At 32.9% G+C, this 17,524-nt stretch overlaps 1 protein-coding gene across 16 annotated transcripts in view; it reads left to right on the forward strand.

Annotated features, from left to right (window-relative positions):
* The window catches only part of DGKB (diacylglycerol kinase beta), a 325,927-nt gene that overhangs the window by 88,113 nt on the left and 220,290 nt on the right, over positions 1 to 17,524 (forward strand). For all 16 annotated transcript variants that reach the window (XR_014943032.1, XR_014943029.1, XR_014943031.1 and 13 more), the window contains 4 exons: positions 6,747 to 6,864; positions 9,261 to 9,349; positions 9,429 to 9,545; positions 13,819 to 13,917. Coding sequence is in view for 11 of the 16 variants with exons in the window: in XM_032443169.2 (XP_032299060.1) it covers positions 6,747 to 6,864; positions 9,261 to 9,349; positions 9,429 to 9,545; positions 13,819 to 13,917 (423 nt within the window). In the remaining 5 variants the exon portion in view is untranslated. The remainder of the gene's footprint in view (positions 1 to 6,746; positions 6,865 to 9,260; positions 9,350 to 9,428; positions 9,546 to 13,818; positions 13,918 to 17,524) is intronic.

A 17,524-nucleotide genomic window follows, 5' to 3' on the forward strand; every position in this document is an offset into this window, starting at 1 on the left:
TTCTTGCAAAATAATAATAGTCAAACATTTAGCTCTTGCAAACCAACTTACCACAGAAATAACTGAACTGCTGATAACTTACAGTCCATTTGGATCAGTGTATGTACTAATTTCAAATTTTGTGTATATGGAGCTCAGTGGGAAAAAAATGTACTAATCTGTCATCAAAAGGCAATTCTTTGTCTTTATTAACTCATATTTACCCTAAGAACATGGCATCAGATTCTCTGTAGAAATCAGTATTGGAGATGACTGATGGTCATTTTCAATACATATTTATCATCTGCAACAGATGTTGCAGCTATTCTGGGAGCATTTTGCAGTGTCTGCATTTCTTTCTTTCTCAGTTTAAAACTACTTAATTCTGTGGTAAACTAATGTAAGTCTTTTTGTGGAGGATAATTTTCATGTTAAATCAAAAGCCATGTTATTAAAAAGAAGCTATGTAAATGTACGTTATTAGACAATTTATCTCTTTGAGTATTTTTACTAGTTATTAGGCAATTTATCCTGCTGTGAGTTATTTTACTAAGGAAATAATAAAAATACATAAACAGTGATAAAAATTCTGTAGCCTACCATCATAATGGGTCAGCTTTTATCAATTAGGATAGTTTTATTAGTTGAAAATCAGAGGGAAAAAATGGGTAGGATAGCAATTTAATGTGGTGTTGTTTGTTTTTTTCCCCATATATTTTACTTCAGTGTGTATTACAACATTGTTATCTAGAGAGCTGTACAAGCTGTGTTGCTAGTCATTTACTAATGATACACTAACAAATTACACCATCCTCTCTAAGAGGGCTCACATTTTTCACGTTAAGTTTAGAGGTGCTCTTGATTTTTTAAGTCATTCACTCATGTAATGCTTGGGGAAGAAACCTGTTTTACTTTTTCCATCAAAGCAGCAAAAATAATAATTATTGTGTATTATAATAATTATCTATTATAATAATTTAAAAAAAAAAGGGGGGGGGCGGAGGGAATCGTAGAGGAAACTTTTGTATATGTACTACAATTTTAGTAATAAATATATGAGGTAGATTTTTTTTATTATTATTTTTTTTTCTTCCTTAATGTCACACTTAAGTCTACAGTTCACACAGTCCTTGTCAGCTTTCGATGTTTATTTTTTTGCTTCTTATGGCAATAGCTACTTTGTCTCCCAACTAAATACAGGTTGGACACAGATGTTCTTACTCATTACACTTTCTGATTAACAATTACAGTTTGGAGAAGCAGCGTGCTACATACTAGTGACCATTTGACCATTTATCCTACTCCTTCACAGTAGAAACCTTCAAAGATTCTGACTTCTTTATCTTATTCGGCCTTAATCTAAGTCGATCAAAACTGTTGGTGAAGTTTGAAAGATTCCCTCTTGACTATCTAAACAGAAGACCACATGCCTGTGGTGTATTTGGTACCAAAAGTCATTTAATGTCAGTTTGTTCTTAAGGAGTCTTAACCAGCCATATACATCATATCGTGCTCTGCACTAGGAATACCTCACTTGCATGGTATTCGTCTACCTTGTCCTGATAAAAGCACTTGATTCAGTTTTGAAAATAATTCCTTGTCTGATATTTATTTATTGTGACGGATCCTTACTGTCACCTCTGCCAGTGATTCTGTGGTGGGTAGCTAGTTATAAACTACAAGTTCGCAGACACTGGTGAATAAAAGTTTTAGGAGTGAAAATTATTTTACTACCTCCTCAGTGACCACTAGATGTCATAGTTGCACTGTAGTTGGTAATTGTATCTGCTGAAAAGCTGTCCTAAGTTAAAATTCAGCAACAGGAAATGCTTCATAACTGCCATAAATTGTCATGAATAATCTGAAAACAGGCTGCTTTGTCTTTTTTTTAAAAAAAAAAAAAAACAAACAAAAACAACTTTCTACCTACTTCAACTTCTCTCCTGAACCACTTATAAAATTAACAAACAAATCTCAGTGTGGCACAAGAATTTCTGTAGAAGTGTGATGATGCTTCAATTAAAACGGAAGGGAATGCTCTTACAGTTTTTTGTTGGATCGTCAAGCAACAAATATTTTGTTGTTATAGCCAAAGAAGTTAAAAGATAAGTTTTGAATAAAGTACATAAGTGTGAGTCCACATGTGGGAAATACAGCTTCTTATGCTGTTTATTATGTTAGTGATGTAATTAACTCAGACTTTTTAACTCTGGGTATATGAAATTGGGACAAAATTCGCAACTTGAAAACATTTCCAGTATAGTGTTATATTTGTTGTGCAATGAGGAGACTCTCAGGCTGAGCACTGAAATAGTTATTTAATTCTTAGGCAGTTTGGTAAACTTGCCTTCCTTTCGTCCAGAGAGGAATAAGGGAGATCTGCCTGCCTATATAAGAATTTGTAGCTTGCCTACACTTTGAGTGTTACCTCTCCAGTTAGATTCGCCCTAAGCGATCACAAGATATTTTAGCAATATCATTGCACGCCATTGCCAGCAGAGGGAGCTATGTTAATGCTTTGAGAGCTGGGAAAAAAAAAAAATATATATATATATATAGTATGCTGTCTACTTGTATGCTACACTCACTCCTACTGCTTTGTTTGAAAAGTTTGAAAGTTCTTTTCCTTTTGCCTGTAGGTTGTTAAAAGCCCAGGAGAAATCTTTCTCAGTGCAAGATAAATGACATTTCATAAAGACATACAAATATAACGTTACTTAAAATATGATTACTGCAGCATTTCTAGTGACTGCTAATTCAGAAACAGAGAAATGTGGTGGTGTGGCTAATGGTGAAGCTTGTCTCAAGAAATGAATTTAGCTTCCTCTGCTTCCTTTTCTGCTCCCTGCTGTCATTTCCTGATGTGCATCTTAATGCCTAAGCATTAGATTTACCTGTGATCAGACTATTAAATTGGTCATTTGAAGACTTCTTTCCCCTTCCCCAACCACATTTGTGCACTCCCACCTGCCCCACTGACCCCTCCGAATTTCTTGGAAGTTAGGAACTCTCCCAAAGTTCCTTAAATGAGATTACTCCTTTTCCTGTTGAAACAGACTTTAAACTCTTCTTCTCCAAACCCAAAAGAAACAAAACAAAATCTGAGGTGAATTCTTTGCTGACAATCCAGCAAAGAAATGCAGAACTTAACTGCATTTGTATTTAAATGAGGTGCTGTGTGATTTAATGGATGCTTCTCACTTTCCCAGTAACAGAACAGTACTCAGAGATCAGTCATAAAAATGTCTACAGGTCATATAAATATTTTTAAAAGGAATAAAAGCAAAATAATAATAAGCCACAAAAGAATAACTTAGCATACTCCCTTACATTCTTCTCTCTTGATTGCCTGTTACTGACTCTTCTCATAGGAACAACTGAGCATTGCAGTATCTATAGCTATTTTTATAGGGTGTGATACTTACTGGGTTTATATATATATATATATATATATATATATATATATATATATATATATATATATATATATCTTTCAATGATATTAATTGTTTTGTTTTCTTTTAAAATCTCAGAATCTGGGTTTTTGTGTTTGAAATCTCAAGAACTCTCTATCTTCTTTTATTTACAAATATCTAAGAAGCAGTGGTAAATTTAATTTGACGTGACTTGGGATGTGTATCAAAATTCCATGAAAGTTTCTACTGATTCTAAGGCTGTTTTTTCTTGGTCAATTTGCTTTTAAGGTCAGGTCCTTCTGGCAATCAAATCTGTGGCAGAAAGGTCAGAAGCATAAGTTAAGAGAGCCATTGTTAACAAAATAAATGTTACTCTTGTCATTATATGCTGAAGACTGCATATGGCATATGGAGGCTTCGTTTTCAGAGATATATAATGAAGTGAGGAAGAGAACCTGCCCTGCTTTGAGATTTTCTTAATGACTATTTGTTTTTAAACTCTTTCTCAGGATACGGAAGCAAAATTACTGAATGCCAGTAACTGCACCTATGTGTCAAAATCGTGGATTTTATTCATACTTAAAGACTGGCATCAAGAAGGCTTTGTTTCATGTTATGTCTTTTTTTTTTTTTTTTTCCCCTGGCAGTGTTTTAAAAAGTTATGTGCGTGCATAATCATATGCAGCACTTTATTGCTGATTTCTGGCAGTGCACAAGAGCAAAAATTTAATTTGCTATTTTCCAAAAGTGCATTGTGTTTATGTAATGGATTTGCATCAGTTGCAGTCTGTAACACAGTTAAGTGTTTTAATTGGCAGAACACCCACATCAAGACTTATTTGTTTTTCTGATAAGAAAAATGCCAGCTAAGTTGGTCCATATGTTCTGTTCAAATAAGAAGCAACATATTCACATGTAATAGCCATTCTTTAAAAATAAAATTTAAATTTAAAAAGAAACACAAAACTCATGTGGAAGAAAGGCATATTTATGCATAATCATGAATTATTGTTATTTTTCAGAAATAGCAAATATTTTTGTGGACAAAATTCAAGAGCTTGCATTTGAAGTGCTTGTAGTCAATGACTATATCTGTTGATGACCCAAGTGATATATGTTGAAATGAAACTGTACGTTGTTTACTGTTTTGGTGGTGTCTTTTTCTTGGTTTTTTTGGTGTTTTTTTTTTGTTTTTTTTTCTCTTTCTTTCTTTTTTTTTTTTGTTTGTTTTCTGTGTTTTTTTCTTTCTTTTCTTTTTTTTTGTTTGTTTCTTTGTTTGTTTTTTGTTTTTTTCTCAGAAGGATTTAAGTGGTATTTATTGACTACTGGGTAACTTTACATTCAGAAGACTAGAGGCATGCTCTACCCAGTGTGTTGTAATCTTGCAATACTTTAAAAATATGTTGAATGGTGCAATAAAATAGAAAAAAAAACTTCAGAAAAGAAGTTGAAGAACTCCTTTTAATGAAATACATCCTCCTCAGCTGCCAGTCATGGAGGAGCTTGATGTGCTTCTAGGGCTTCACAGCTGCAGAATCTATTTCTGTTTCTTTAGAGGAAGTTGCAAAACTTCCACAGTCTGCCAGCCTGAGAATCCCACATTAGGCAACTGCTCAGATCCTCCTCAGAAAGATCTCCTCTGGCCCAGTAGCCAGAGATGGCATTTGAACTACTGTTGGTAGCATAAGGGATAAGCCCACTGGGCTCTGTTTTCAACCAAGTATTGAAGCTGATCTCAGTTCCTTTTGTTTGTAAGTAATTTGTAGGAATTATTCAAAACTGTTCTTTGTTCAAACAAAAATGTGCCGATTTATTTATTTTTTTATTCCTTTTTTTTTTTTCTTTTTTCTTTTTCTTTTTCTCACAAGGAGGAAAAATTCTTCATTGTTTTTGACTTGTCATTTACAACTAACCTCTAGAACAGAGTGAAACAAACTTTTAAGGACATAACCCATGTGTTACATACTTAGAAACAACATTATCTTAAAATTGAAGTTTATGTCCACTTACATTGACAGTGAAAACCATCATATTACTGAGGGTCATCAAAAACATTGTATATACATGATGACAAACATTCTTGTAGCTCAATATGAGAAATCAGAAGCTGGATAAGAACCAGATGTTGATGTGTTTTCCTTTAAATATGTGCCAATTTATGTTTGTAATGAAATGACCAAAAAGAACATGGCATTCAGTAATATGCAAAATAAAACTACAGTACCTTGTTTCCAGCTGATAGTTGTCATCAACTTTTGTGCTACTGGAAGTTTTATTCATTAAAATAATAGATTTAAAGTGAAATGTTATTAGGTTAATCTCATTTTAAAAATAAAAGTGACAACCACATTTTCCAATACATTGAGAATTTAAAGAATTGATAGTGCATAATTTGCAATCTGTAAAAATGCACATTGTTTTACTAACCATATAACCATATAACGATCCCAGTATGGTTTCATTAAGAAGAAAGAGGGAGAACTGTGCAACTGAAAGCTTATTTTCATAAACATTTTAAAACATTTGTTAACATTTTAGTTGAAGCATAAGTTAAGCTGGGCTATTGAGTTGATTGGTCTATCCATGCAGCATTTGAGCGTAATGCTAAAACTAACTGAGAAAAAAAAAAAAAAAATAGAGAAAAAAAAAATGTTAAATTATACTAATCCCACTTGTAAATACTTACTTGCTTTTTTTCTTTTCCTTTTTCTTTTCCTTTTTCTTTTTCTTTTCTTTTTCTTTTTCTTTTTCTTTTTCTTTTTCTTCTTCTTTTTCTTCTTCTTTTTCTTCTTCTTTTTTTCTTTTTTTTGACTGTTGCAGTAGCTTAGTGTAAATTAGAGCTGGCAGTATGTATTTACTATGATTAGGTTAGTTGTTATGTCCCGCTTCACATATAATGATGCATGTTCCTTTCTGAGAGTCTTTAAGTGTATGTGTGAAGTTTTCAGAATCTTTTCTGTTCTTGCATTTGAGGATTTTTACTTTCCTACTGGTAGCATGTTTATTTTTAGGATTAGTCTAGAGCAAACTTTAGTTGGTTTTAAAACTAATTACAATTTCATATCAGCCTAGATTTAGTGTTAGCATTGTTGAGCGCTGTAGACACCAGCTTGGTGTTATTTTCTGAGTCATTTCTGAAACACATGGACATCCATGAGCTTCTTAAGAATTTTTTTATTATATCATTGCTTGTGTATTTAGAATGATGATACTGTGATCTGGTGCAGGGAATTAAATGAAGTAACAGATTGTAGTTTACGTTCTTGAGTCAATCTCCAATTTTTATTGGCACTTATATATTTCATTGTTTATTTTATTAAGTAAAATCTGTTTCTTTTATGTCCTGTGCAGAATGTGAAAGATGATGGGCAGCATGTATGGAGACTGAAGCACTTTAACAAGCCTGCTTACTGTAATCTTTGTTTGAACATGCTAATCGGAGTAGGCAAGCAAGGCCTCTGCTGTTCTTGTGAGTATAAGCATTTCAGTGTCAGTGTGCCTTTATAGCTGTTCTTAGAAGTGTTGCAGATTCTGCATAACAAAGAACTAGTGGCTTCCCAGTAAAAAACCATTGCCAGGACAGAGATGCTTTCTCCTTGGTTTCCTTTGCTTAAGTGCTCCAGATTATATTCTTATTTTTTTTAGAATATGAGGCTTGAAAAACTGCTGTTTTCTCTACTTTAATAACCCTCAGTGTTGGGATATTCCAATTGGACCCTGCATTATTTTTTATTTCTTTTCTCTTAGCAAGTATCATGATTAAAACACAACCTTATATTTTACTGTTCCTCTTGTATTTGTAAGTAATTATTCTTTAATAGGCATACATGGTCTCCTATTAGACACATACTTTAATAAGTGTACTTAGATACTTGCATAGTTAAAAATTGTGAGTAAAAAAAAAGAAGGAAAAATAAATACTGTATCTCATCTGACTTTATTTAGACAATTTGATGCAATTGCTGCAATTCATTTTCTTGAGTTATATTCTGTGTATCTCATAATAATTTGTTGCACCAGCTCATATGCTGCATTTTGATATCTGAAATCTTGCCAAAAGATCCCTCTTCTCTGCTTGAATATTTCAAGGGATGGATGAACCTTAATTTTTTTTGTTGTTGCTAATCTTTATCTATTTATTTATTTATTAAACAAGGACCTAATATCTGATTTGATTGTGTCTGGTAGATGGTTCCAATTAAAATCTGTTTGTGTAATGGCCTTCTGCATTAGGTAAATGAATGCCGAATATATTGTTTTCATGATAGTAACCTTTCTTCAAGCCACTTTTCATTATTAATAATTTAATTAATAATGTTAATAATTTTGTTATTGATTTTGATAAACTAATCAGTTTCTTAGTTTAATTCAGTTTCTCCACTTTTGCTATGAAAGCCCATCACAGTAAGTGAAGCATATATTAAATGCTGAACTGGCTGTTAGATCTTGAGATGCTACATTCTTTAAATATCCTTTTAGGACAAACTGATGTAAACTTTATCCTTGTAAGGAAACAGCACATACATGTTTGAAAGAGAAAGTTCTATTCAGCAAACAGTGTAGATCTCAGTTGGTTGTTACTAGAAATATGTAGATGAGTTATGAAAAATAAACTATCTCAAAATGACCAGTTTTATGAGAGCTTTAATTTTCTCTGCTTCAGTATACCTCTTATAAATGTATTTGTTGTTTTACTTGGCATTTATTTGGGAAGTAAAATGGTCCCAGAGCAGCTGAAGAACTTCCACTAGCTCTTTTCAGGTACTTCATGCAGGAAGAGACATAAGTCTACTTAGAAAACTACTACACTGTTTCTTTATCTTACTTGGTTTCTCCAGCGTATTTTGAAAGCATTGCTATAGATTTCATTATTTGCATTTTAGATTGTGTGGGAGAAAAAAATAAAAAATAAAAAGAAACTGCAGGGGGCCTCACCATCCCTCCATGGTCCAATCAACAATGTTACTCCCTGCAGTTTGTCTGATTAATGGCTGTGTCTCCCACTGGGTTTGTGTAATAGGTGCAAGCAAGGTGTTTAGATGTACTTTGTGCTTAATTGCTGTCGAGGTCAAAAGCATGAGACATATACCATGCAGTGAGAAATTCATTCTCAGTTTTTAATAGTTGACTCTACTAAATGCAGGTATGAGCTGAGTATTACAGCTAGGCACAGTGCTAAAGTGGAAGACAGGTCTTTGCAGCGTACCCTGACACTCACATGTTTTCCAAATGCAGCTAGTGTGATCTTTAAATATCTAATCAGCAACAATGGTTACCTAATGCAGATTTGTGAAGGGTGTGTGTGGGGAAGATATTTAGAAAATAAAACTTTGGAGACAGAGCTTGGGAAAGTAAGAGTTAAATCGGAGTGATTACATGAAATGCAAGAAAACAATTGCTATCTGAAAATGGACTAATCAACCATTTAAGATTTATAAATCAATAGAAGGCGCAACGTAAACTCATTGGCTTTTATTTTTGTGCTTGCCAGCTGCTCTCATGCCTATAGTTTGTAAAATATAGATTTCCTTCTACTAGCAGATGACACCAAGCCATTTGGCAGTCTTCACTTTGTCTTTAATATTTTTGTCATTTGGCAATTATTGTCAAAAAAATGTAGTGAGCTCTGATTTAATTAAGCATTTCCTGTTATGCAATGGTAGTGCATTCTTGGATTTTTCAGATGTATAATATTTCCTGTTCTAATTGGCCTTTTGTTATCCATGGAAAAAGCAGTCTAGTTTGAGTTTTCATTGACTGATTGGATTGATTGTGTAGAGATGACATGCTGGTAGAGCTGTTACATAAAAAATGTAGTCAGAAACATCATAGCTTTACCATCTATTAATGTGTTTCTTTATTCAGTTTGCAAGTATACAGTCCATGAACGCTGTGTTTCAAGAGCTCCTGCGTCTTGCATCAAAACATATGTGAAGTCCAAAAAGAATACTGATGTAAGTTTGGGGCAACGTTACCTTTACCATCTACCTGTTAATTTAGTAACCTGACTTATAACACACTTTCCTTTTGCAGGTAATGCACCATTTCTGGGTGGAAGGAAATTGTCCAACAAAATGTGATAAATGTCATAAAACCATAAAATGTTACCAAGGCTTGACTGGACTTCACTGTGTTTGGTGTCAAATTACAGTGAGTACTTGCTCTGTAATGAGACCTTTAGCACATTTTGGAGAGATTGAAATCTGCAATGTTTACATAGCCACATAATACAAAAAGTCTCATTTAGGTTTGTTTGTTTGTTTTTGTTTTGCTTTTTTTTTTTTTTTTTTTTTGGGTCAGGAATGGAGGATAATGTGTATTTCAGAAATATTTGAATATCCATAGGAATACATAGTTATTGTAACCAAATAAATGTGTACTCTGCTTCATGACAATACACAAATAATGTACATCATTCTGAAATAACAGAATTCTTAATATATATTATTGAGTCTTCGTGAAAGTGGTTTTATTACTGGTAAAAGTCAAGGTCGTGGTGAAGTTAGAGCAAAATCCTAATTTGTGGTGTACTGCCAGGCAAATGAAATTGAGGACATCTGGTACGATACAGCGATTTCAAGTGTAGCAGAGGCATCTTGATAATATACTAATCTGTGCACCAAGCCTAATACATAACAACTTCTGTGCACTCCTTATTCAGCAGGAACCAATAACTGGAACTAATGACATTCAAGGAACACTGCCCTTATAAGTGAGATCTTCATGCTAGACAGAACAATGCTGGTATTTCTGTTTCTAGCTAGTGCTAGTGCAGGATTTAAATCTACATGGGGAGGTATTCTAGGGTTTCTGCTTTTTTTTTTTTTTTTTTTGGCTGATGTTATTATTGTTTTTGTTATGGAACAGCAGTTGTTTGTTCAGTGTTGTAAATAATAATGTGAGACTGAGGCATTCGTGAGTGTTTGTTTTCAACATACAAGTTTGTATGTTTTGTGACATATTTTCTTAACACAGGAATGCAAAATATGAAACATAGACAAAGAAAGAGGATCCAGGATTCTTTCAGATATAAGCTGCTGTGATCACTTAGAAATGAATATTTTAGAAGAAAGCAAATATGGAGTCCAGATTGCTGTCAGAATGTGGAATATTTATTTAGATGCAATCCAAAATTCTGAAATGCAGATAGTTAAATTTAGGCCATCTCTTTTTAGGTAGATAATTGAGTAGAGTGCTCTGCTCTAGAGATATGATTGCATCTTTATTATATGTCTTAATAGTATGTAAGGTTCCCTCTTGAAGTTGAAGGAAGTTGTACATTCAGCAGCTTCTTTGGAAAAAAAAAAAAAAAAAAAAAAAAGGAAAAGGAAAAGGTCCCTCTATTTATGTATCCAAATGTGAGTCTGGACCAAGATGCACATCAACATTCACAAGCAGTAAGAAACACTGAGGAGATCATGAGACAGGATTTTTCACTGAAGTCACTATGCATAAGAAGCTGACTTCTTTTGAAAGTATCTTTGGTATCAATCTACTTAATTAAATAATTAGTTACCGGTCCAAACTCTTACTAAAAATAAATACATGTTTTTTAACATTCAGGATGAAAAATACGGGTTTACAGTTTTGTGGTTGTATTTTCATCAGTATTTTAAATATTTTTTACTTTCTTATTAATAGCACAATTCAAAAGAACTTTACTAATGTTTTCATTTAATTTTAATGGCTTAAGTGAAAATTGGTATTTTTTTTAAACTTGAAACTTTATAATTTAGATCATATTTTCATTCTGCTATTCAGTTTTCTTTGAGTTCTACAAACTTTTTTTGTGTGGTGTTTTGTTGTTGTTGTTTTGCTGTATTTGTGTGTGTGTGTTTACTCATTTATTTTGCTAATGGTACTAACTTTCTTAATTAGTAAGAAAACAGTTGTTTAGATTTTTACTGGAGACCTGTATATAAGCTGTAGGTGTTTTGTTCAAGGGATTCACAGCACAGTTAGGGCAGAGTTCCCCTCATGAGTCTGATGTAAATAAATAATGCTTTATCACTAACACCATGTTAGAGTTAATAAGTTTATTCCTGAATTTTGAATGACAAATGTAGGCATGATTTTTAAATTGATATCTTGGAGTTATCAGTGCATCATTCGCTCAGTCATTTCACCTCTTGTACAGAAATGCTGTTGCTGATGTGTTTTTGCAATGCAAGAGGCTGATAGTTATTACAAAACTAATTCTGAGCCACTTTTAGGTATTCATTTTGTGATTAACAGGGTCACTTTAAAGTGAAATAACTAATTCAATCCCCATTTTTTGGGTTGTATGTTACTAAGGATTATACTGAGCATAATGTTATACTGAGTTTTTAGCCAGTCTACTCCATATTTCTCTCATCCACCACAATCTTTCCTCAAGATTTCCCCACAGCAAAGACTTTTTTTTGTTTTTGTTTTTTATTCCTTCCTATTTTGCAGACATTTGGTTGCGATAATATTCTGAAGGAGTTAAGTTTCAGGGAATGGGAATTTGGGGAAAATATTTTAAAATCATTTTTTGAGAAGAAATGCATCTTTTAATTTATTGTGTTGAAGTGCTATTTTTGTTAAAGCTACATATCTTTTACTAATTCTGTTGTCAAAGATCAGTAGAGACTAATAAGAAGATTAAGCTATTTTTTAATAGATAAGTTTCCATGCCACTGAGTAACAGAGCTGCTAATTACCACTAAATGTAGAAGATACTTTTATTTGATGTAGCCTGGCCTAGTGTGCATTAATTATGGTACAAGTAGCCTTACCACTGAGTCAGAGAATTAGCATGACAAATGATTTAGATTACAGGGTTACCAAAATACCCTCACAATAAGGCTTTAATACTCAGAGTAAATCGAAACTCGTTAGACTTTTATTTTCTGTTGCTAAGTAACTGCCTCAAAAGGTAACTTTGCTGTTTAAATGAATATGGACAAGCCTAATGTTAGATACCATTTAGTTCAACATACAGAAATGTTATGTCAACATTAACTATACCAAATAACTTTATGATTAATATATTACTGGTAAAGATTATACATCAACAGCTGAGATAGTTTTATTTTTAATAATTATTATATTATTATTATAATAGTTTTATTAATAATAATTATTAATATATTATTGATTTTCATAGAGTTCAACTGACATAGTTATACCATCTAAGGGAAAAATGAATCAGTTGTTAGGAAGAGCATGATTAACAGATGCAGCTCTTGAACTACAGAATTTTGTAGCAGCTATTCAACCCACTGAAGTAATGCTGCGTGCTATCCATTAAACCTGTTTGATCACCTGATAGATTAGACTTTTACTTCAAAATTTATGGGTTTTATTATCTTTTGATGCAAACATACCTATCTTCTCAAAAATAAAATATTCATACTTACTGTGCAATCACTTTAATGAACAGTTTTTTTTCAATGCAAAAGTAGTGAACTTTAATCAGATCTCACCATATAAATTTGTAGTATTTTATTGCGGCTGTCTCTAATAATATTGTGAAATGTACTAATAAATGTGGATGCTTTGCAAGATCCAGGTACACAACTCAGCTTTTGTACTGTGGTTGGACATATTTGTTGAAATATTCTATTTAGATATGTTTGATTTGAATTAAATCCTAAGAAATCAGTAAAAAAAAATTATGAAAACATAAATATTTAAATATGTAAGTGTTAGTCTACTGACATTTTCTTTTGAAGTTATATACACAATTTTTCCTTCCCAACTTTTTATCAATGGAGAATAAGCCAATGCTCTTTCAGTCAGAAGACCTAGAGATTTTCTTTCCATATTCTCAGCGTAGAACACTTCATTGCTTTCATGAAAGCTGGCTGAATGCTAGGGGTGAAGTAGAAAAAAGAGAGTAGTTCAGATTCCTCAGTAGTCCGTGTAATGATTTCCCCAAGATAGCTTAGAGCTGTTAGATATTCTTATCTGATTTTCTTTTTTATTTTATGTATATTTTAAAAGATGTTTTAGCATCACAATTGAATCGGTGGTGAGTTTATAAGCTTCAGGTAGGAAAGAAGTTATACAAATAATACCAAAGGCTGCCCCAAATTCTACCTTAGAGGTAGAACAGAAGTCTTTCTCAGTGCAAGAAGCTAAAATGAAAATTTACTTTACGAATAGCACTCTGCTGATGTTACTTTACAGTCAGAGTTCTCATTTTGTGTGCTGGACTATACATGCAGTTTCTAAACTGTAAAGCATTTAGATTCACTATTCTTTTCTTCAATATAAATTATAAATTCACTGCTTTTGTCAATCCTAAGAGGCTTTCCCCTTCAGTGTTTTATTTCCCTTGTAGTACTCTAGTAATAATGAGATTAATTTAGCATATCTAAACTCACTCAATTCTAGAATGCACAGACTATGGTAGTGAAATACCAAAGCTGAATATTTATTTTCTGTCTTCTCATAGTTGCATAATAAATGTGCTTCACATCTAAAACCTGAATGTGACTGTGGACCTTTGAAGGACCATATTTTACCACCCACATCAATCTGCCCAGTAGTATTGGTGAGTTGTCTGTATGTTTATTCAAGATGTACTGTTCTGTTATAGTTAATAGCTGAAATTATGTTGGAACTGACTTGCAGAGGATTTGTTAAATTCACAGGACTATGTGAACCTTAAACCTAATGGGTAATTCTGGCTGATTAGTTATAGGTGCGGATGTGCTTGATCTTCTGTGTATTGCATTTTCCTTCACGTGAGAATGAACTTTCTGTAGGGCATATTATAACTGAAGCTGACTCAGGTTTTATCACTTACTCAGACTGTACTTACCAGAAACTGTATAGGCAGAACACTTCTACATTTTACATCTTTTATAGATCCAACTTCCCAGAATAATGAAGTTATTCTTATGGACAGTTTTTGCTTGGGATGCATATTGTATATCTGCAATGCTGAGGTCTCTGATCTAAACCGGAGGTTACCTAGAATGATGACACTGGCCTTGCAGTAAGCTATGCATCAACATTATGGTATATTTTATTCTGCAGTAGTGGACAGTAAATTTCTCTGTCCACAAAAAAAATAACTCAGTTCAGTGAAAATAAAACATGCATGCTTTATATGTAGGTGGTACTGAAAAGACTTTAGCAGCTTATGATGAAAGAAAAAGGTCTTCAAAATTAACTTATGTTTTCACAGATTAAATTGGATGTTATGTGCTGATGAAAATCATAACATCATCATATAAGAGAACAGTCATGCGGTCTCTTACTTTAAATATATTTCAAGAGTAAGAGTAGTAAATTCCTTTATTTAAAGAATGATTTTTGGTAGTGAGAGAAAATTAAAAAATTTACCTGCTAACCTTGAACCCGATTCTGATTAACAGTAATGTATCTGTGTTTTTCTTTTTAATAATCTTTTTGCTGTTTATTTGTCAGCCTAATAAGGAAGGAGTTTGATCTTCAACATGAGTAAACTGGTAGTTTTCCATAGCTGTTAATGAAGGTAAAAAAGCAAAAAGCTGAGTTTTATATTTATGAAATATTTTTTATTTATTTAAGAAAAGTCAGAAGAGTAGTTTTATTGTTCATGTGTAATGGTATTTTGATATTATCTGGACATGTTCTAAATAGTAATTTCAAAAACATTGTTTTAAGTTTATCAGATGATTGCATTTTCCATTACATTATTTAATTTTCAGGTTTTTAGGTCATATTAAAATGTAGAAATTCTGGTTTTGTTATTGGACAAGTTTTGTTTTATTGTTATTTATTGTTTGTCATTTTTATAAACTGAATAAAGCCTCTGCATGAAATTTCATCTTCAATTACATGTATCTGTGTAACTCCATTTTCTTTTCAGAGGAGGAAGAGATGTAGCAGAATTAAGATTTTTATTCCATAATTTGAGTTTAGTTAAGTTGTTCAGAGGATAGATAAAACCGCTCTAGAGTCAAAGTCATCCTTGAATAGGTTTGTTTTATCTGCAAACTTTGAAGACATACGCAGAAATAAATGTTTTCCTGTATCAGAATCATGTTACAGTATTGCATACTAATAACGTAGCATGAAACAAGATCTTCAGCACTACGTTTATATATTATTTAGAATAGAAAATATGTTTTAATGTGATGGGAGTTTTATAGTTTTATGGTATGCTTATTATTTTTATTTTCTTTCAAAAACATCAAAATGCTGTGTGCATTACAAATAATACATCAGTGACCTATCCAATCGGAATTCCTCTTAAAAATGTATGATTACAGTGTACATATTATTTATCTTAGTATTTTTTTTAATTAGTTTCTCCCATTTCCTGCTAAGGGGATTCCTTTTGAGAAATATAGGGCCTCGGTGAATGTGAAACCAGCACTTTCTCTGACAGCAAAAACAGTGAACGTACTGACACTGAAATCTCTGAAAATATAATAGTAAGTGTGTCTGTTAATAGAAATGATGTGTTAAGATGCTGCAAATCATGAACCTGACAGATTTTCATTTAGAACACACAGTTAGCTTCAGCAATCACATAACCAATAACATATCTTGCATTTTAGTGAGAAAACAGAATGTTGTTGATGCTAACTTCTCTGCACCACATCAGATAACCTTGTTTGAAATGACACTGCAGCCAGTACCGACATCTCCTAAATAACTAATTTAAAACTCTTTTTTTCCATGGCCTTTAAGAATGATGTAAAACACAATAATTCTTACAAGCTCTTCTCTTCCATTTAGCTTTTTCTGATTTGTATTGGTTTTATACACATTTGAAACACAAATATTAGACTGACCAAATATGTACATGGGTTTAATAATCCTTTTATGTGTGGAAAGCAAGAAAAAGCAGACTGCCATCTTTGCCCTCTGTTATTTGGAGGTGTCAGGGAACTTTTCAGGTATCTTTTTCTTACTGTTGTATCTTCCTCCAGGCAGACAGCTAAGCCTCACACAGCCAATCGCTCATTTTCTTGCTCCACCTGTCAGGGAGAGAGTGCCAGAATGATGCAAGTGAGAAAACTCATGGATTGGGATAAGGATGGTTTAATATGTAAAGCAAAAGCTGCATGTGAAAATAAAGCAAAACAAGGAATTCATCCAATACTTCCCATAGGCAGGCTGATACTCAGCCATTTCTAGAAAGTCAGAGTTTGTAGCATGTAAGGGTTGCTTAGGAAGACAGGTATTGTAGCTCTGCACATCCCATATTCTTCTTTCCTCTAAGTTTTGTTGCTAAGCATAGCATCATGTGAAGTATCACAGAAACACATAATACCTTGGGCTAGAAGGGACCTGTAAGGTCATCGAGATAATATGCCTTTTTTTAACTGTATAAGCTTTCCCAGCTGTGTCTTCTCCCAGTATCCCCCTCATCCTACTATTACTGGCAAGAAAGTGTGACAAACAGCAAAGACTTTGATCCTGCGTAGGCACTATTCAGAAACAGCTAAGGCATTGGTGTTTCAATCATTTTTTGTAGTAAATCCAAAACACCACACCAAACAAGCTACTAAGAAGAAATTAACTCTATCCTAGTCAAAATGAGTTATCCCGCCTATAAGAAGTTAAGGTAGCTGTGGGAAAGAAAGTATGATTAGTTGAAAAGTAGTTTACCATTGATCTGTCAAAAGCTTTGGCTTCTTTTCCTTTCATCCTTTGGAATTCCAGACTTCATCCAGAAAACTGTCAAAGTTCACCTCTAACAAAGATTCCTTCTTTAAGGTTTTTCCTCAAGAGTAAAGGAAAAATCCTTTCTTATTTACCTCATGGAACTAAAGACATTCATATTTCTAAGCATTTCTCATCCTTTACATGTAATTTCTTCAGTTCTTGTCCAGCCTAGATTCTTTCTGCAGAGATAAAGGGATTTTTTTCATAAATTGCACTTCAAATCACTGTATATTGTACCAGTTACCAAACCAATGGAGCTGGCCTCTCCATTGCAACTTGTTGTCCAGGTCCACATCTTTTCTTTTTCCTTTTTTTTTTTTTTTTCCATTTCTATTGATGTGAAAAGCCACCGTAGAAACTTTGAAGAATAAATTAATAAGTCTGTTCTTCCTGATCTTAGTATCACAGAGGGTGATATTTCATTTTTCTTTTCACACTAGAGATTGTTAAGAAACCATGTGGAAACTCAAGCAGTAGTTGTTGTGTGTTGTGAA

This window comes from Coturnix japonica, chromosome 2, assembly GCF_054131305.1.
Source record: "Coturnix japonica strain WE chromosome 2, WE-NBRP24, whole genome shotgun sequence".
Taxonomy (NCBI): domain Eukaryota; kingdom Metazoa; phylum Chordata; class Aves; order Galliformes; family Phasianidae; genus Coturnix; species Coturnix japonica.